Raw genomic sequence first — 21173 nt, 5'->3', positions numbered from 1 at the left:
GCAAATGTTTGGAATTTTTGAGGCTTCTGTCACGAATTTTTGAAAAAAAAAATACCTGAGACTTCCAAAAAATTCATTTTTTTGTACAGACAAGAGTATAAAATACATACGAAAATTTTCACCAAATTTTAAAACTCATATTTCAAATATGAGGAGCTCTGAATTTTTTCAGTTTTTTTCACCCTAACGATGACCTTAAAATCCTCTTCGAAAAGTGGGTGTCCAAAATGAAAAATTTTAGGGGCAGAAGTTGATTTTTGAATTCTCGGTGAATTTTTGGAAATTCAAAAAAGCTGCTTTAATTGTAAATTTTCAACTTTATTATGATATAATCACTCTATTTCAATTCTCCCAACAGAAAACCACCCCTCATGAGCGCATGAGTCCTTCTAGAGCCTCCAACAAATTTTAAATTTTCTCCAGAAATTTCATTAATTATTCTTTTTATTTTGAAATTCTCTAAGAAATTGGTCGTTCGGTGTTATACATTATGAAACAAAAAAATCGAATTTTGTGGGGGGGGGATGATTTGAATAGTACATAGATATGACAGGAGGTGAGGAAATTGGTTGTGATAGGGGTCTTTCAAAAAGAAATTTACTAATTCTAATTTTTTTAAAACTTTTTAAAATTTTTATTTGAACCCTCAAACATCTTTCATTGGAACTCGAAATGAATGCTGAACTGAACAGATACTGAACTGAACTGAATGCTGAACTGGACAGAACTGAATACTGAAATTTTATTATATTTCTTTTTCTTTTATTAATTCATGCATTCATTCATTCATTCATTTATTCACCCAGTCTTTCTATCTTTTCATATTTTCGTCTGTTCTTCCTTTCTTTTTTTTTTCTTTCTTCCATTCATTCTTCCATTCATTTTTTGCCAAAATCAAACAGCCAGTAGTGCAAACACCAATGGTTGAGTAAGACACTGTTTCACTCAGTGGATGTGTTCAATCCCAAGTAAGGATCTGTGGTTGAGACAGATACTGTTTAAACCAGTGGATGTGTTCAGACCCAAGTAAGGACCTGTGGTTGAGACAGACACTATTTAAATCATCAGTGGGTGTGTTCAGACCCAAGTAAGGACTTGTGGTTGAGACAGACACTACTTAAATCAGTGCCTCAGTGGGTGTGTTCAGACTCAAGTAAGGACTTGTGGTTGAGACAGACACTATTTAAATCAGTGGGTGTGTTCAGACCCAAGTAAGGACCTGTGGTTGAGACAGACAGTACGATCAATACCTAGGTGAAGAGATGGACAGATTTTCAAGTTAGAGGACAGATACTCGGAAAATGGGGAGGGGGAGGAATGGACATCTGGGCTAAATTTCTTTGAATTGACTTGAAGAACAATAATCAATCATAAAATTTCTTTCGACTGAATACGCGTGCGGGCGTGTTTTTTTTTCAAATTGAGACCTGGCTACTAATGGAATGGTTGAATCTTATAAATTGGTTATTTCTGGTATAAATTCATGCCTTCGAAATCCCATTACTTGAGCCAAAACATCGAAGGGTCTACTTTCTGAAACTGGAGAAACATTTTGGAATGCAGCAGTTTCAATTTTTTTGTCATTATTGCAAATTTCAAAAATCGAGAAAAAAAAGCATAAACTTCTCAAGTTTTTTCAAATTTTTGAAATTGGGGTTTTTCTTAAATTGCCAGTAATCCAGCACAATTTACTTAGGTGCTCGTACTAATTGATCAATCAATTTTCAACTCATAAAATGAAGCTGCGCATGCAGCTGAATAAGTACAGTAGATGTTAATGAACTATAATTTACATTTCCATTAGGTATAATTATCAAGTACGGCGTCAGTGCTCCTAAAATAAACACCGCGACCTTCTTAATAGGTAGAGGTACTTATATTGTTATAACATTGGATAAAATCATTGATTGGAGTTTTGCAAATTACTGGTTCAGTTGTAGTGAATTTACCAAAAAATTGAGGTTATTTTAATTACAAAATTAAAATTATTTTAGCACACTTAAGGTTTACATTTTGTGACAAGGTTACTTTTAACATTTTATGTAGAAACTACAAATCGACGTTGCCTCCAAAATGACCAGAAATGTTGAATTTTGGTTCGAGAGAGTACCAATCATTTTCAGGCCTGAATTCCATCATTTTTACTCAAAAATTTGCCAAAAATTGAAAAACTAATTTTGAGTAGCTAAAGTTTAGTTTCATGGGAATTTCAGACCATCCTCTTTTCAAAAATTAGACACCTCGAGAGGTTTCTTTGTTCGATACCAGTATAGTGAATTTTCATAGTCGTATAGGTACAAAAAAATAAAATAAAAAAAAAACCATCGACATACCATATTGGACGTCATCGAAATCATCAAATAAAAAAAGATGATTTCGTGATTACAATATGACAGGAAAATAGACTGACGAAGAAAAGAAACCTGCGACTGCGGTATAGCCATACGATAATGGTGCAAGAAGGGAGGTAACTCCGAGTACCTACAATATTTTGGAAAAGGCGGAGAGACGTAACGATACGTTGAGATACAGCTATTAACTTGTGCACAGGTACACAGGTAGAGGTACCTATGATGGGAATGAATGTGTGTGATAGATAACTAGCCAGTGTATAACAATAGGCCAGCAAAGATACGTGAATAGCTTACACAATATCATATAAAAAGGCGAGAAAATTATTTTTCCATTGAAAAGAAATGTATATACCGGACAAGGCGAGGGTTACGGGAGTGTAACAAGAATAACAACACCAAAACAGAAGCTAAACATCTTGGCTTATACAGTCTGGAATGCTTATACCTCACTCAGAAGAATGAAGCCGAGAAATAAAAGGCACCATCTTATACAAAAGATACTTTGTTATTTGTTAATAAAAAAAAATAGAAGAGATGGCGTATAATATATAAATAAAAAAATAATATGTAGTATACCTATCAAAGAAAGAGAAAATTAAAATAAGAGGAAAGGCAAAGTGGATCGGTTACTTGGAGCGTGGGAAACTCGCTGAAAATCTAGCTGCAACAGGACGTCGCTACCGCGAGTGGACAAAAGTTCTGTGTTTGCTGGAGATTCTTTGTCATACTTGGGTGAATTTTCCATTTTCCAGCCATCAACGGATAGCTGATATGACTCTTCTATATACCACTAGAAAGCATTTTCTGCATTTTTATAATTTTTTTTATTCATGTTCGTCAGCAAAAGCAAGCTATTTTTTCCCCACTTTAAAAACCCAAAAGCTGGACTACGAGACTATAATGCCATAAATATAAAAGTTGAAGAGGAAACGAGACTTGAATGAGAGGAAGTCCTGAGAAACGTGATGGTATAGAAATTTGAAAGAATGGAATTTAAGAGTTCAGTATATGTTATTCTGTCCTGAAGAGTGCTAACTGTAAAAATTTGAAAAACTTTTTATGCATAAAAGAGGCCACTAAAAGGGCTTTTACTCAATTTTTTCCAAAAAAAAGCTTGAAAAAGTAACCAAACAAGTGACAAAACATGAGAAAATTTTAATGAAGAAAAAAAAATCACTGAAAAAAAAACAAAAAAAATCACAACATTGCAACTTGATTTAATGTTCTGGTTTTCAATTACTTACCTATTTTAAAAAATTGAACTATTTAAAAAAAGAACTTATTATTTAAAAAGTGCAATTTTTAGACTAAGTACCTATTTTTGGAAACAAAATAAAATTTTTTGGAATTTCTAACAAAAAAAGAAAACAATTTTTGAAAATTAATAAAAAAACGATACTTCGGACATTTTAATAAAAATAGGGCCTTTTTGGTAATTTCTAGCAAAAAATAAGACTTTTGGGATTTTTTGCTAAAAAAACGACAATTTTTAGCACATTTGTTGAAAAACGAGAATTTTTATGCAATATTAAAATTTAGTAAAAAGCAACATTTTTTTAAGGGAATTATTGGCGAAAAAAATACACCTATTTTTCGCATTTTTGTTTTCAAAAACAAGACTTTGTCGCATTTTTTAGATAAAATTATAGACTTGGTAATTTTTGGCAATTTTATCAAAAAAAACGAGATTTTTCAATCAGATTAACATTTTAGATGATTTTTTGACAAAAAGCAAGACTTTTGTGTAATTTTTGGAGAAAAAGAAAGACTTTGGAATTTTTTTTTGCACGAAATGACAACTTTTAAGAATTTTTCTTAAAAAGTGAGAATCTTTTGTAATTTTTGAATAAGCGAAAATTTTTGATAACTACTACAAAAATCAAGACTTTTGGCAATCGAGTTTGACCGAAAAAAATTATACTTTTTCGCAATCTTTGGCGAAAAAACAAGACTAGGTACAGTAGAACCTCGATTACCTAACTGATCTAATCGGGGCGGAGAGACATCGGATGCGCAAAAAAGTCGGATAATCGATTTTTTGATTTTTTTCAATGAAATGAACACTTTTCGGCGTATTTTTGTTAGTTACTTTACGTTTAGATTTTACTTTCGGATTCATCTCGATAAAATAAATAAATTCAACAAAAAAACAAAAAAATAATATGGCCAGTAGAGCTTGTTGGAGGACGTGCGTGAATGTTTGGTAGTATGTAGAACCTTCGAAGTTCAAATAGCCATACATAATCTTACAAAATAACAGAGGAAATAACGCAAAACTTTAAACCTCCCCCCCGTAAAATTTTACTTTTGGTCGGGAGGTCCCTTTTCCCATTCGCCCTCACATATGTAACTTTTGACAAGTGACTAGACTAAAAAAAACAGTTGATGATTTGAACCCACCTGAAGTCGTCTTCAGAGGGTGTTAAAATTGGAGTGTAGAGTAAATTTCAGCTTTCCATCTCCATTTGATGAGATTTTATAAAAAATTAAAGGTTCAAAAATCTGATGGAGGCTCCAGTAATTCTCAAAAAGTCGCTGGAGACTCCAAAATGACTTGAAATCCCCCTGCAATTGACTTCGTAGCGTATTGAAATTAGTTTGCAGAATAAATTTCAGATTTCCAACTCCATTTTGGTGAAATTTTGTGGGAATTTCGAGTTTCAAAAATCTGCTGGAGGCTTCAGAACTGCTCAAAACGGTTTGAAACAGTTTCGTCCAATCGATTTGGCATGTCGAAAATAGGGTGTATCCCAAATTTCAGCTTTCTTGGTCAATTTGGTAAAATTTTGATTTTTTCCCCTCATTTTTTGCCTAAATTTGATTTTCAAACATTCACCAAAAATCGAAAAACCCACTTTAGCACTTGAAATTTTGACAGGTGATAAATTTTTGCTTGATCTTTCGATACACTTTTGTACAGTTCGAAAAATTTTGTGCAAGTCCTATGTTGGAACGCAAAATCTGAGATTTCGGCTGACCTGTCAATCAAAATGGCCACCATTTTGTATGTAGGGCCACTTTTTTTTTTGAGTACAAGGGCTAGAAATGTTCCTTAGGACTCCCCCTTTAAGAAAAAAGTTGTCCCGGAAGATCGATGGGGGGGGGGGGGTACAATTAATCTTCAAGTGGGCTCCCCGACTGAATACAAAAGGCAAAATCAGTATGATTTGACATCGATTTGATGAAAAATTTGGCTTAAATCGGATAATAAAAAATTATCCGACTTTTTTTGATCGGTTAATCGGAAGAAGTCGGATGCATTTTTTTAGTCGGATACCTAATCGGAGGTCGGATAATCGAGGTTCTACTGTACTTATTTTTCAATTTTTCGATCAAAAAGCGAGACTTTTGGGTAAGTAATTTTTAGAAATAAAAGTGGACCTACTTTTTGGAATTTTTTGAGAAAACGCGACAATTATTAGCGAGAAATGAGACAATTTGACAAATTTTAACAAAAGGTGAAATTTTTTGCTATTTTTGGCAGAAAATAAGACTTTGACAATATTCTAGCAAAACGTAGGGCTTTGTAATTCTAACGCTGAAAATGCAGTCTAGCCAGTTGGGAAAAATTTTAAAAATGTATTTTTTCGCGAATGTGATTCACTTGTTGATATTACTAAACCTAGCATTATTTCCACTTTTTTTGCTACAAATTGTGAAAATTTCTGGGAAAAAACAACTTTAAGAACAGTGACCAAAATATTGAAAACTAGGTAGATAACTTCAGTGCTGAGAACAGGATGATGTTGAAATCGGCAAGAATTGAATTCGACTATTCGAGTAATGGACATCCCTTTGCAAGCCGACAACATCTCAGAGTAGGTAGGTATCTAGGTGTAGGTACGCATTTGAAAAATTTTCTGTGTTAAATACACGAGGAAACGGACTTTGAATTTGAGGAAATTCGAAGATTTAATTTTAATTGAAAAAAATTGCTCAATTTGCGGGGAAAAAAGTGATAAAAAAATGCAGAATGCGTGCCAACTTCTCCCACGTCAATGACGTTTCCTTAAACTATAGATATCTAGTTATTATCCGCATAAAAGCGTATAAATTGATAATCTATTGGAGAAAAAAAATCTAGAGTGACAATGGCTCGCACGAGTGTATGGCGCACTTGAACAAATTGAATTAGATTTAGATGATCAGCTCTCTGATCAAAACGTGTAGGAGAGAACCGTGTCCATAATTAATAGATACGCTGGCAATCGCAGAATTTATTCCTATAGATATACTTAACCTGACTAAAGCATAAACAATGCAAAATATAACCATCTTTGCCTATTTGTCATCCTGCCTGTTTTCCCCCAAAAAATCCCAACAGCCACTTAAGTAATGTACCTAATATAGCCACCACTTTTTTTTAATGCAGAGAATTCGTGCTGATTGGAAGTGCCATACGTCAAATCCTCACTACCAGATTGTGAGAGGGTCTGAGACTATTCCAAAAATAGAGTCTTCTTGTTTTCAATTTTAAAAATTTGGTTCCTATATCCTATGACAAAAATATGTAGTTGAAAAAAAAATTATTGTGCATGAAATTTGCTGTAACGAAGTCGGTATCAGACTAGATACTCGAATTATTGAATACCCAATACATGGCAATCTCAACAGAAATAACATCATATCACATTCATTACTTTCTTTTCTTAAAACTCGCAGCGGCCATCTGCACAAATCGAAATTAATTGATCCAGATCCCAGTCTTACACTACACGATGACCCTTTACATCATTTGGCGACCATAGAAATGGAACGTGTGGCTGCGTGGTGCATCTAGACAAATCGAATTAGCACACAGAAGATACGACAGCGATCCTTAGATCACATTGCGGACCTGCAAAGCGATGAAAATGCGATGAAACGGTCTTTAAAGCGATTAATTGAAACAGCCAAATACCCATCATCTGTGCTAGTGTGCTAACTTACTGGATACGTTATTGTTATTACTGCTAATGATGAACAGTATAATCGTTTGCCAGTGATTGATGAATTTTTCAACTTGGCGTACATGATCTAGGTTACGATGCGCGCAAGTTAATAGGTAGGTTATCTACAGTAATAGTATACCTACCTACCTACCAATAAGCCACAACTGTAGATGGTCAGTTTCTATTCGATTTACAAATTACTGTTATACGTATGATGCAAATGCTTTCTCGAACATTATTATTAGTTCGTGAACTATGATAACGGCGCAACTGACGCGTACAAGTTTTCCAATATTCGATATACAGGCCAGGCCAGATAGGTAATACATAAATAGAAATACCTATACGATGGAAGGATCTCTAAGAGTCAGGTCAGCACTGCATAGTGCATAGCTAAGAATAATGTTAGGTACAGGTATCAGCAGACCAATTAATATAGTGTACATGAAATTCCAAAAATAACTCATTCATGTTTCGATTAATAAGCAGTGAGGGTAAGTACAAGTAATCTCAACGTCTGGAAGTTTTTTTCCTACTGTAATCGCATTTTTTCACCTTACAATACGACTATATGTATGATGGACGGTAACAATGGTCACATTATTTGGTATTAATTGGATTCCCGAACCTTGCCGGTTTCCAAACAGCTACCATCGGTTCTATTGTTATTAACCGTATCAGTCGACTGCCTAAATATTTGATAGTAGTTGATGTACCAAGGTAAAATGTATCTTCTCAAGCAACGAACAGTAGCCTGCTGTAATTCTGCCATGTAATTACCTTTTTTCATTTGTAACAAAGTAGGAGGCCCCCCTTGTTGAGAGCCCGGGGCACAGCGGGGAGTCTGGTCTACCTGTTGATTATAACCGAGGCCCTGCAGATACCAGACTAACTCTTCAGACTGGGTTAGTGCCACTAATTCGTTCACACTCAACACCTCCAACTCTATTGTAATTTCGGTTTTCATTTTGACAAGTCAGTTACGTATATAGGTACCTACTAGATGTTCGAGATGGTTACAGTATGTGTAATGCAATGGTGATGTCATCCAAGTCATTGATGACACTTCTTTCTTCTTAACATATAGTAATTAAAAGGTTTATCATGCAATTTTTCACCTCTCACCCTTCAAAGTTTTCACCTCGGATGGGAAAGCAATTTCCTATTTTTATATTTTCATCATATCTGAAAAAAATTATTTCAGGAGGCCCCCTCAAAAAAGTCGAAAAAATGAAAACAAAAATGTACCTAACTTTTTCAAAAATTTGCCATTTTTGTGTCAAATTAAAAAAAAATAGAAGGTCTAACTTCATTTTTGAGAAAAAAACGTCTCTATCTTCAGGCGGTGCTAATCCTGTTTGTACGTATGAAGGTCTCCAAAGTTGAAAAACATTTTTAAAAAATGGAATTTGTAGGTAAAGTTGGAAAAAGTCAAATAAAAATGGATGTGAAAGTCTCTCCAGGAAATTTTTAAATAATGGATATGTTTTTTGGTCAAATTGACTTAATACTGGATCAGACATGATCTTCCGGACCGAGACTAAGCTCTGTGCTGAGATCTGTCTGTACGGATGCGGTTAATCTAATCAATTATGATCTCACAAAAAGTTTCGAAAAACTCATTTAAAATTGCAAGTTTTCTAATTTTTGCAGTTTGAAAAAATAAAAAATTAGTACGTACATTTTGACTTAATTAGGTGCGTTCCCCCCCCCCCTGAAAATATATCCAATCAAGTCAAAATGTACAATTTTTTCTTTTTTTAAACTGCATAAAATATGATCTGATAAGGTCTGGTCTGGTCTGGTCAGATCATCCGGGTCATGTTTTCAGCCTATTGACTTGTCTGTCTTGTCTTTGTCTCTCGCCATTCGTCACCATCTCGTCACCATCTCGTCACCATCTCGTCATCATCTCGTCACCAACTCGTCACCATCTCGTCATCTAGTCTCTCGTCCTTTGTCATTGTCTCTGCCTTATCTTGGTGTCTTTGATTTGGGGTCTTGTCTTTCGTTTTGTCTTGCTTTTTGTCTGCTGGTCGGGCCTCTTAAGATCACTGACCTGCCTATATGGAGTACAATCCAAATTTCAGCTTTCTTATGTTGCGTCAATTTGGTAAAATTTCATTTTTCCCAATTTTTGACTCAAATTTTAATTTTTAAAAATTCGCATAAAATCGAAAAATGAATAGCTGTCTTGCAGTTTGATTTTGATAGACGATTTCTAGAGCACCCTGTAAAATATAATGTAACCCTTGAAAAATCAAATATAAAAAATGTACAACCAACTGTAGAATTGTAGACTGCATAATCAATCATTTTTCAGCGAATAATATACATAATTATACATATTCCATCATTTAGAAAATTCCGTGGGGAGGGGGGGAAGGTCCAAGTCCCGCTTTTTCATCATCATCATCATCCAGAAGATGAAAGAGAATTGAAAATTTCAAGTAGCACTTCTGTCCTAAACTTGGATCAAATTCAAAGATTGACATGTGAGAACAAAAAATTTTAATTTTCTTGATTCATTTTATTTTTGGAGAGGGAGAGAGCGAGGCAAATTTCACGTTTTCATCTTGGGATTTTATATATTTTTTGGGAACCTGTGAGAGGGCAAGGTGACTTACTTTTCTATACCATTGAAGAAGACACTATTTTCGTGAAAACGTACACCTTTTGGGCACGTAAGAGCAAAAAAACTATCAAATATTTTTTCACCAGTACCCTTTTATCCACCTCCACACGTTGGTCATAGGTGGAAATAGAAGGCTAAAATCAACTTATACACCAATTTTAGCTCCATTTTTAATTTAATGTAATTTTTTTCACATTTAGTACAGTTAAGGAGCTCAACAGCACCACTTGTTTATCACCGAGAAGGCAGAGGATTGAAAATTTCATGGCTTGATCTTCTCACCGGACTAATGTGTCTTTTAGAATGATTTTTGAGATATCAGGATCTGTATATAGTTATGTAGGTAGCCATCATTTGGCTGAGCAGTTTTTATTAAAAATAATTGGACATACTCTCTGAAAGATTGGTTAATTATTACATAGTTACCTACACCCTCATTTTTTACAAGTTTTATAATCTACAGGACATTCCAGAAATTATCTGCCAAAAATAATATCGATCATTGCATTAGCTGTAGATTTCCTTTCTCGAACACCCAGTGTTTTTATTTCATCTCTTTCTCTGTAAGATATACCTATCTGTACCTCATCAGCTTCTTCTCATCTCCCGTTAAGCATTCCAATTAACCGGTCACCCAATAATTGAATCATACACACACATAGGTATCTATCTACCTATTACTCAACCAGCGATGAGAAATTCATTAAAATAAAACATCGCTTCGGAGAAGAACTCTTCCATACTATAAAAATTCGAACGTTCATTACCCAGCTCGTAAAGTTATTTCAGTATAACAAAAGAATTACATATTCATAATACACTATGACAAGAGGATCCATTCTATTCTATTGAAAAATAAGTTTTGTTATACTTCACATTTACACGTGTAGTTGATGCGAATCGCCCAAGTATACCATCATATCATACCATTCATCGATTCATGACCAGCACACGAGTAACTGATTGTTTTCAATCAATGAAAAAATTTTAGTAAAATTTTCCAATAATTTATTTTATAGGATTCCAAAAAAAAAAAAAAAAAAAAAAAACGCACCAGTGACTGACTGGTTTCAATCAATGAAAAAATGTTGATAAAATTTTCCAATAATTAGGTACCTACTTTGCATGATTAAAAAAAACGCATAATTATAAATGATAAAACTTCCGGCATAAACCAGTTGAAATAACGCCACCTCTGTCGGCTTCCTTTAACGCCACCAAAATACCCCAATACAATACAATGTTGATAATGCAACCCACCGCACCACCTGCTATGAAAACACGCCGAATAAAGAGCTTTAAATTAAAAAAATACCAATACAAAAAATTAATCAAAGTCAACCAATATATTAGGTAGGTAGCCTAGGTACTATAGGTAGTTCCTTATTATAAGGCTGATTTGCCAGTTCACCTTTCTTTTTCGGTGCTTTTACGTAATTGTTTCTAGGGTGAGATTTCACACACTTTTTAAAAAAAGGAAATCTGCGGGGGTTTTATGATGGTTTTGGTTTGTATTTCGCCGACCATTCTCACGTTATTATCCCATAATCAATATTTTCATTCATTCATAATAAACATTAACGGGACTCCAATCAGATGCAGAGAATGATTCGAAAATTCGCTCTCGTACGTAATTTTCAACTTATATACCTTACGCCACCAAAACACAAGAATTCTGCCATGTAGGTAAAAAACGCCTAATAAACATTACAAATGACACGTATCAAGCTTGCATGTGCGACATTTTAAATAAACATAAACTAGGAGGTAACTTGAAATGTCGGTTACTCAAAAAGAGGCCGAAGATTTGGCTTTGTGCAGATGTCAAAACGCCGAAACGATTTAACACACCGTTAAACTGCAAATGCAGCAGACACTCGTAAATTTATTGCTTTTTCGATATACCTACGTGCTTTTTTTCGAATGAGTAAAAAGAAACGTTAGAAAGGTTTAAATGCAGCTAATTTTAGGGTCGATTGCGTTTAATTATTAAAACGTTGGGTTTTAAGAAATTATTTCAAGAAAGTTTGTGTACCTATATTATAGACCTACCCATTTTTTCGAATTAGATATAATCTTATTTGTGATTAGAATTATTTTACGTTTCAGAAAATTTTCTTTCAAATAAGCCCAACTTCATTTCAAATACTTTTGAATATTTTGCCTTAAAATGCATATTTTTACATATTCGATTGCTATTTAAATATTATACTTTATCGTCTAAAATTCCCACATATTTTACAAATTTACAAATATTTTTAAATATTTTGAGAATTTTTGCAAAATTTTGACTTACTTTAAAATAAATTTTATTTTTCAAAATATTTGATTGTTTTTGGTGTTAAAAATACAATCAGGGTGTCCACAAGACTGGAAAACCTGGAAAGCCTGGAAAAGTCAGGGAATTCGGTCGGTCTGGAAAAGTCAGGGAATTTCGTAATTTTCACGCAAAATCCCTGGAATTTTGAAAAAATAATCAATTATAAATCTTGGATAAGGACCTGTGATGAACGAAAAACGTCATTTTTTACTTCTCCAAAGACAAATTTTCAAAAGCTTTTGCCCTCACTTCGCTCGGGCTTGTTTTCTTTTCTTTTTCAGAGGCAAGATGACCATTTCTAGATAGTAAAAATCAAGTTTTGAAACTAAAAAATGAACTCACAAAAAAAAACATCGTTTTTACAAATACGCATCTCGAAATACAAATTTACAAGAGCTTTCGCCCTCGCTTGGGCTTGTTCTGTTTTCTTTGTCAAAATCAACTTTCTTCGAAAAAAACATCATTCAAATTCTAAAATTTTAAAAGTCAAAAAAAAAAACTACTTGTCTTCACATGAAAAAAAAAACCTTGTTTTTATGCCTCTCGAAATGCAAATTTTCAGAAGCTTTCGCTCGAGCCTGTTCTCGTTTCTTTTTTCAAAGTAACTTCTTTCAAAAAAACATCATTCCAATATTAAAATTTAAGAAATCAAAAAAATGAACTCTTTGCATTAAAAAAACTCGTTTTTAGGCATCTCGAAGTGAAAATTTTCAAAAGTTCTAGCCCGAGCGAAGCGAGGGCCAATTTGTTTCTCATTTTCAAATAAAAAAATTTCATATTTTCTGGCATCCAAAAAACAAAAGAAAAATTTGTATAAATCATATGAATATTGTATAAATTGGCCAAAATTGATGCATGTTTTAATTATTTATTTTAATTTAAAAAGTTAATAATCGAAGTTTAGCTGTTTTTATAGCCGAAAAAGTATCTAGTTCGAAGAGGAGCTTATGAAATAAAAATTACACCCATCCCCCCAAATTCCTCTTTAATTAAAGTGTGGAGTAAGCATAGAAAATAAAAAAAAATGTCTGGAAAAATGGAAAAATTGTTCTGGAAAACCTGGAAAAGTCAGGGAAAATCATTTCCAGAAATGAGAGGACACCCTGATAATTTTCATTCGATCATTTCGTTACTATTTTGTGAATAGTGCACGTATAAATTTTTCAGAAAATCTAAATAACTTAATGAAATATTCAATTTTGTACAGTGCTTGTCAAGATAAGTAAAACGATACCTATATTTTCAAATATTTTTAGCGTATTCGAATATTTTGGGCAATGTTTTACTCAAAATAAAATAATCAAATAAAATATTGAATATGAAACTCAACTAGATCAAAAGAGCATCCAAAGTTCATTTTTGGCAATTTTTAAAAATTAAAAAAAAAAAAAAAACCATTTAAGAAGATTTTTAAACTTTTTAAAGAAATATAATTTTTTTGTGCAAAATCCTGTATCAAGTCCCACTTACGTATTAACAACTGTACGCCTCCAGCGATTGATGTGTGGAAATTGAATTTTAAGAATTATGTATTTCCAATGATTCGCTTTATATTCAAAAATATCTACGCTTTATAAAAAAGTTGAAAGATTACCCTGAAGCAGCTTTTTTAAATTGTTCAAATTTTCAAAAAGCTGCAAAAAAATTGAAAATAAAGTTTAGGACTAGAAATTTTACTTACGCTGGTTTTAATACTAAAATTTCAACGCTGTTTCGATTTAGCTCGGGTTTAGTCAAACTGGAGAGTATCCATTTAAAAGCTTCCCTCGTATAAATATTCCTTATTATGGTTTCGACGAGGAAAAATCCAGCGCCCTCAAAACACAAATTTTTACTCGTTTTCAGTTTTAATATATCAAAATTAAAACACCAAATCCCCAAGAAAGAAATCATCCAGATAAAAAAGCCAACATCAAAACCCAATTTTACTGAGAAGGGGGGGGAGCAAAATCTTGAAAATTCCAACTAAAAAAAAAATCACAAATTTTCCTACAACTTAGCTATAGTAGGTAGGTAATAGGTGTTGTTTATTATGAGAAGCTGGAAAAATTGAAAGACGATTAAAATGTTAATTATAAAAACGAAAGATGAGATAATTCTATTTTAAATGCGAGGTTATCGAGAGCTAATTGGCGGTGAATTTTTTTGCATCTTTTTCCAGATGCTTCAAAAAAAATGATGAGGCAAAAATTGGAGTTGCCGTGCACCAAGCATTCGATTTAATTTTTAGCAGTCGAGTTACGAAATACATCAGTAAAAAATTATTCATCAACGATTTCAAGTCAATTAGAATGCAATATTAAATGAATTAATGAACGTAAACATAACACAGCTACCTAATTACTTTGGAGAAAGGAAGGAAAAACACTGAAACAGTACTCACCGCCTCACCGGTGTGGTTATTACAGAATTTCACGATGACTGATACAAAATCCATGTGCAACAGTTCACGCTTCAACTGGTTGTTCTTGTTCTGCGATTTGTTTGGAAACTGAAACGAAGCGAAAATTGAAAAAAATAATCAAAATTAGATGTACAAAATATTTTGGAAAAGAATCTAAAAGAAGATGACGAAAAAACAAGACAAAACCCGAACCGATACACAAAAGGCCTTTAAACGACAAAGCTAGGCAACTTTTGTAACACTCGTGCAAAATAAAAAGCTACTATGTGTAATGTTCCAATTCCAAACCACTTCCACATTTTATTTTCCCAACAGTCAACAGAAGCACTGCCTGCAAATTTCAAAGTGATGCAATTCTTTCAACTCTTATGTAACTATATTCAACTGCTCCACGTTCGTCTGACACAACGTGAGCGTAGTGTTGAATATGATCCAAATCTTTTTGGATTAAAGACCCCCGCGATAGATTTGTGTCCGGCGATCCTGATCAGGCTTTGTGAACAGTTTCTATGATTTTATTAAAAGTTGCACCACATTCAAAGTATTTTTCGTCCGAGCTGGTTGTGCCATGTAAGTAGTAGCCAGTAGTTAAGGTAACTGTACATTTTCTTGGTACATACAGGGTGCGCAATCTTAGAGATAGAGAGATAATAGTTATTATACGGATTACCGTCACACTTGTTGGTAATTCAAAAAGTCAAATAGTCGAATCGTCGAGTAGGTTTGAGTAAGTTTGTCAAGTAGGTTAGATACCGTTATTATAAAGTTATGTGACAGTATTATGTACATACGTAGTACAGATGGTTAGAAATTTCGAACTGTTGCTCTGAGCTATAATAACTACAGTCCCCACTACATATAGTACCCTAGTCTCCACCCAAACTGTAATTTTGGCACAGACTTTAATGTATACGTAGGTGTGAATAAATGGGTTTATTCGACTGTCTGAAACGGTTCCCTTCTTATTATTCGTGTTTGTGAGTTGTGCGCCATGTAATGGCGGAGGTAATCTTCGAGTTTTTAAACTGAGTTTTATTCATCGTTTTTCGTACCGTCCGACGTTATATAACTATAATTCATATCACCCTGTAATAGGTAAACTAAATCTTTGTTGCTCCCCTCTCCACAGATCGAATATATCAATAACAGTGATCAGCAATCGTTTAAAAATGGAAGCCACCATTCGGTTAGATACCTTGACAAATTACAACCCCCTCCTGGACATGAAATGTAAGTATTTATAGACACATTACCAAGAGTATTTCTTAGTGCTTTTGAGTGCATGCAAATTTACGTAAAGAATATCGAATATCACATGTACCTACCTACCAACTTAGTGTAATCCTATTACAGGTCCAGCCACATACAATGAGACAAATCCAGATGACGGAGGACAAGAAACAATTACAAGAGCCGGCCCCATACCTTTCTTAGTACTGTACAAAGCATGGGGCATGGTATTGGGACACTTCCTCTACGACTTTTGGAAGAGTAAAAATACAGATTACAGAGGACAAGGAATAATTAAGATAACCCGCCGCATACTGTTAATGTTTGTACAATCCCTTATACGTACAATCATCTTCATAATTTTAATGTTTCTATGGCCAAGATTGGTAATTATCGCAGTGGCGATTCTGGACGGGAAAATGGAAGTCAGCTATTTGGAACAAATGAATAAGGATTTCATAATTTTTGCAGTTAAAATAAAAAATCAGACTTCCGGAAAATGAAATTATTCGTCTGTTCTAGCGCGCCACTTACGTTTATGCCACGGCGCTGTCACGATAAAATTCTACTCACGCGCTAGGCCATGGAACTTTCTTTCAAAAATTGAGAGAAAAAAACAGAATTTTGGAGAAATTTTAGGGGAAATCTGACTTCCTCCTAAAAATCGCCACGTTTGGTATAAAACTGAAGGTAACTAATCGCTCTCCCGATCTCCCTGGTTTTTATATACAGTTAAGTAGCCTACTTTAAGATTTCATTTTTTTTCACCTCTTCATTTCCACAATAATTTAGTTTTAGATATGACGCCTGTGTGTTACAAATAAAAAACTATGAAACGTTAACTTTGATTCGTCTACTTATTTCCAATGGAAGTAGCATAATACATACATAGGCTCTTCCACTCTTCCTCCCAGGTACTAAAAGTACATACAATAAAAAATTAAATAAACATAAAAATATAAATATCAAGCAATTCTGAACAACAAGCTTCAACAAACTGTGGATAACAATATTTAATTTGACAAAAATCTACCAATTGCCCTCAACTCTCAAGTCTTTCAAGTTTCAAAGTTTCAATTAAATTAAAATATTATTGTCACTATTTTATGGCATTTCATTATTCAGTTTTCACTTCAATCGTCAACCCACACTTCTCCGTCAACTACGACCATTTAGAGAATCCTGATTGGTTGTTATCGTCCAAAACACAATGATGTCAAACACATTGAATTGAAGATGATTTTTGACTTTTTTTGCCTATAGACTAGTCATTTTAGCAAAATTTTTAGTCGAACTTTGGAAAAATTGAATTTCATATTATTTGTTCAGATTGGTCTCTAAAACAACCCATCAAAAGTTGCACCCCGCAACTTGAGCAACTTGATCGCTACCCCCCCCGCAAGAGGTCATTAACCTTTGCCGATACAGGTTTTTTGGCTGTATCGCCGAAATGAAGAGGCCGAGAGAAAAAATATTCAAACAAAAATTGTTCTACGCTAAATTTACTATAAGTAGGTACATATGATCAGTTCAGTTAAAATATATTTTTCAACTTTTGGAAAATTTTTCAAAATCTAGGCCAAAAATGAGAAAAAAAATCAAAATTGTACGAAATTGAGCTATACAGCTGAAATTTGGGATATACCCTATTTTCAACCAGCCAAATCGATTGGAAACTATTTCAAACCGTTTTTAGGAGTTCTGGAGCCTCCAGCACATTTTTGAAACTTGAAATATCCCACAAAATTTCATCAAATGAAGTTGGAAAGAGGAAATTTACGCTGCAATCCAACTTAAACACGCTATCGAGTCGACTGCTGGTGGGTTTGAGTCATTTTGTGACCATCAGCTACTTTTTGAAAATTCTTGGAGCCTCCAGTAGATTTTTGAAACTTGAAATTTCTACAAAATTTCATCAAATGGAGTTGAAAAGCCGAAATTCATTCTGTAAACTAATTTTTAATACACTATGAAGTCGACTGTAAGTAGATTTCAAGTCGTTTTGTAACCTTCAGCGAGGTTTGGAAATTACTGGAGCCTCCTTTACATTTTTGAAACCTGCAATTTCTACAAAATTTCATCAAATGGAGTTGGAAAGCCGAAAGTTAATTCGGATAGATTTTGTGGCATTTTCAGAAAAACAGAAGTTTCTAAAAATCTGCTGGAGGCTCCAGTAATTTCCAAAAAGTCGCTGGAGGCTCCTGAACGACTTTAACTCTATTTGCAGTCGACTCCCTAGCGTATTGAAATTAGTTTACAGAATGAATTTCAGCTTTTCAACTGCTTTTGATGAAATTTTGTGGAAATTTCAAGTTTCAAAAATCTGCTGGAGGCTCCAGAATTACTCAAAATGGTTTGAAATAGTTTCTAATCGATTTGGCAGATCGAAAATAGGATATATCCCAAATTTCATCCTTCTACGTCAATTTAGTAAAATTTTGATTTTTTTTTCATTTTTGGCCAAAATTTGATTTTTAAAAATTCACCAAAAAAAAAATGAAAAATATATTTCAACTGAACTGAACTGAACTGATCTGAACTGATCATGCTCATAAGAAATTTGAAGTAGAATAATTTCAGTCCAATCACTTTTTCCCCTCCGACCCTTCATTTTGGCGATATAGCCGAAAAACGTAGATTGGCAAAGGTTAATGACCTCTTGCGGGGATCGCACACAAGTTGCAGAGTGCAACTTTGGTCAAAATATTTTCGAGTCTACTGTGAATCAAGTTCACGTTTTACACTGTCGATTTTCATTTTTTTTTTCAATTTTCATAAAATTGACAACTTTACCCCCTCCTCAATAAGGGTGAAATCGCCATTTTGGGAAAAGCTGAACTGGTTATGCTGATAAGAAATTTAGCATAGAACAATTTTTATTTGAACACTTTTCCTGTAGGGTCCTTAATTTTGGCGATACAGCCGAAAAACCCGTATCGACAAAGGTTAATGACCTTTTGCGGGGGTAGCGGTCAAGTTGCGGGGTGCAACTTTTGATGGGTTGTTTTAGAGACCAATCACCAATCTGAATAAATAATGTGAAATTCAGCTTTCCTCCAATTTTTTCGAGGTTTGACTGAAAATTTTGCAATATAAAATGACTGTACTACTATCAACTTATTTAACGTTTTCCATAACAGCAACACTGCGCAATCGACCTTCAACTTTCTATGACTTGATGACGTTGCGGAAGCAGGGTGTTTCGCTGTGCTGATACGTGTTTGTATTTTTCAGTACCCAGATTACAGTACATTATCGCGGTGCAGTGGTGTAATATCGGTCTTAATTAATTAAATAATTAAACACCCGTTCGTTCATTGATCTATCGAAACCTTTCGTGTTAAAACCAATCGTTCTTTCGCTTAACCAAACATCCGGTATCTTTTCTTCGATACAGTCAGTGATAAAGTGATATCGAATTTTCAAAATGAGTAAAATAAAGGCCGGACCAGTAGTCGACATTCTGGGCGATGAAATGACCCGAATTATATGGGACCTGATCAAAAGTAAGTTGATCTTACCCTTCCTCGATATCCAACTACACACTTACGATTTGGGTATGGAAAATCGAGACAAAACCGAAGACAAAGTGACCGTCGAATGCGCCGAAGCTATCAAAAAATACAACGTTGGAATCAAATGCGCCACCATTACCCCAGATGAGAAACGAGTCGAAGAATTCAACCTCAAGAAAATGTGGAAATCTCCCAACGGTACGATTCGTAACATCTTAGGTGGAACTGTATTCAGAGAACCGATCTTATGCAAAAACATCCCGAGGCTAGTAAACACCTGGGATAAACCTATAATTATCGGACGTCACGCGCACGCCGATCAATACAAATGCACTGATTTCGTCGTTCCGGGTGCCGGCAAGTTGAAACTGGTATGGGAGTCGTCCAGCGGTGATAATAAAATCGAACACGAAGTAAACGATTACAAAGGCGCCGGAGTAGCCTTGGGTATGTTCAACACAGACGAATCTATCGAATCATTCGCTCACGCTTCATTCCAATACGCTCTGAACAGAGGCTACCCTCTGTACTTGAGCACTAAGAACACCATTTTGAAAAAATACGACGGTCGTTTCAAAGACATATTCCAAGATATCTACGAAAAACAATACAAGAAACAATTCGAAGGCAAGAATATCTGGTACGAACATCGTTTAATCGACGATATGGTAGCCTACGCCATGAAATCCGAAGGAGGTTTCGTATGGGCTTGTAAAAACTACGACGGAGATGTCCAAAGCGACTCGGTTGCCCAAGGATACGGTTCTTTAGGTTTAATGACATCAGTATTAATTTGCCCCGATGGTAAAACCGTCGAAGCCGAAGCTGCCCATGGAACTGTCACCAGACATTACAGATTTTACCAACAAGGTAAAGAAACTTCCACCAATCCTATCGCTTCGATATTCGCCTGGACTCGAGGTCTTCTCCATCGAGCCAAACTAGATAATAACCTAGAATTGGAGAAATTCGCCAACGCATTGGAAACCGTCTGTATCGAAACCATCGAAGCTGGTTTCATGACTAAAGATTTGGCCATATGTATCAAAGGTATGAACAACGTTACCAGAGCCGATTATCTCGATACTTTCGGCTTTTTGGATAAATTGGCTGAAAATTTACAACTGAAATTGAAAGGCTGACTAAATTTACATTGTAATTTATAGGTAACATTTTCATAAGTGTCATTCGATTTTATACATACAACTTTAATCGTAATTTTTGTGCATGGGAAATAAAGTAACGTTATTTTTACTCGTGTATAGTTTGTTCTTTTTTTTGGTCCTTTTTCGAAAAACGAGTGGTGAAATGCAATGAATTGTTGTTTATCTACCTCTGTTTAACATTCCTCTCGACATTAAGAATTGAGATAAGATAAATTCTAGCGGAACGTGGCAAAATTATTGCAGAAAAGAACAATCGAAAAAATTTCAAGATAACGAATGTAAAGATGAACTCAGAATTTTTAAAGATTTATGGCATTTTTTTCTCTCAAAATTAGAAATAAAATTTTCACCGCGATAAAAAATACTGATATGAAGTACCTTTTCATATTCAACAATTAGACCACAGCGAAATCATACGGTTCCTTCAAGGTTAAGGACACTCGATTCGACAACCGAGTGTTTCGCATGTCTGGTCACGCCAATTTTAACGTGAACTATAGCTATGAATTCATTACCTAGCTTAATAAAGAGTCAACGTTAATTCCTTCAATTATACGACATTATATGAGGGCACATAGAAGTATCATAGAAGTATCAAAGCAGGAGACTGACACGACT

The 21173-nt window shown here is 34.3% G+C and overlaps 2 protein-coding genes and 1 long non-coding RNA gene across 8 annotated transcripts in view; 2 read left to right on the top strand and 1 right to left on the bottom strand.

Moving 5' to 3' along the window:
• LOC135844818 (protein gooseberry-like) overlaps positions 1-21173 on the bottom strand; it is a 63391-nt gene that overhangs the window by 42022 nt on the left and 196 nt on the right. For all 6 annotated transcript variants that reach the window (XM_065363173.1, XM_065363175.1, XM_065363176.1 and 3 more), the window contains exon 2: positions 14624-14731. The gene's annotated coding sequence lies outside the window, so the exon portion shown is untranslated. The remainder of the gene's footprint in view (positions 1-14623; positions 14732-21173) is intronic.
• Positions 15355-16716, top strand: LOC135844427 (uncharacterized). Its single transcript, XR_010558525.1, has 2 exons — positions 15355-15874; positions 15998-16716. It is a non-coding gene; the product is annotated as an uncharacterized LOC135844427 (long non-coding RNA).
• Positions 19080-20649, top strand: Idh (isocitrate dehydrogenase [NADP] cytoplasmic). The gene has a single exon (XM_065363181.1). The coding sequence runs from the start codon at positions 19302-19304 to the stop codon at positions 20529-20531; it is 1230 nt and encodes a 409-aa protein (XP_065219253.1). The 5' UTR covers positions 19080-19301; the 3' UTR covers positions 20532-20649.

This window comes from Planococcus citri, chromosome 4 (genome assembly GCF_950023065.1).
Source record: "Planococcus citri chromosome 4, ihPlaCitr1.1, whole genome shotgun sequence".
NCBI classification, from domain to species: Eukaryota; Metazoa; Arthropoda; class Insecta; order Hemiptera; family Pseudococcidae; genus Planococcus; species Planococcus citri.
Note: the sequence above shows the minus strand (reverse complement) of the source record. Positions and strands in the feature narration are given on the sequence as shown.

Bases quoted from the DNA above. Each gene is read 5' to 3' on its own strand.
- Idh (XM_065363181.1), top strand. From the start codon at position 19,302: ATGAGTAAAATAAAGGCCGGACCAGTAGTCGACATTCTGGGCGATGAA.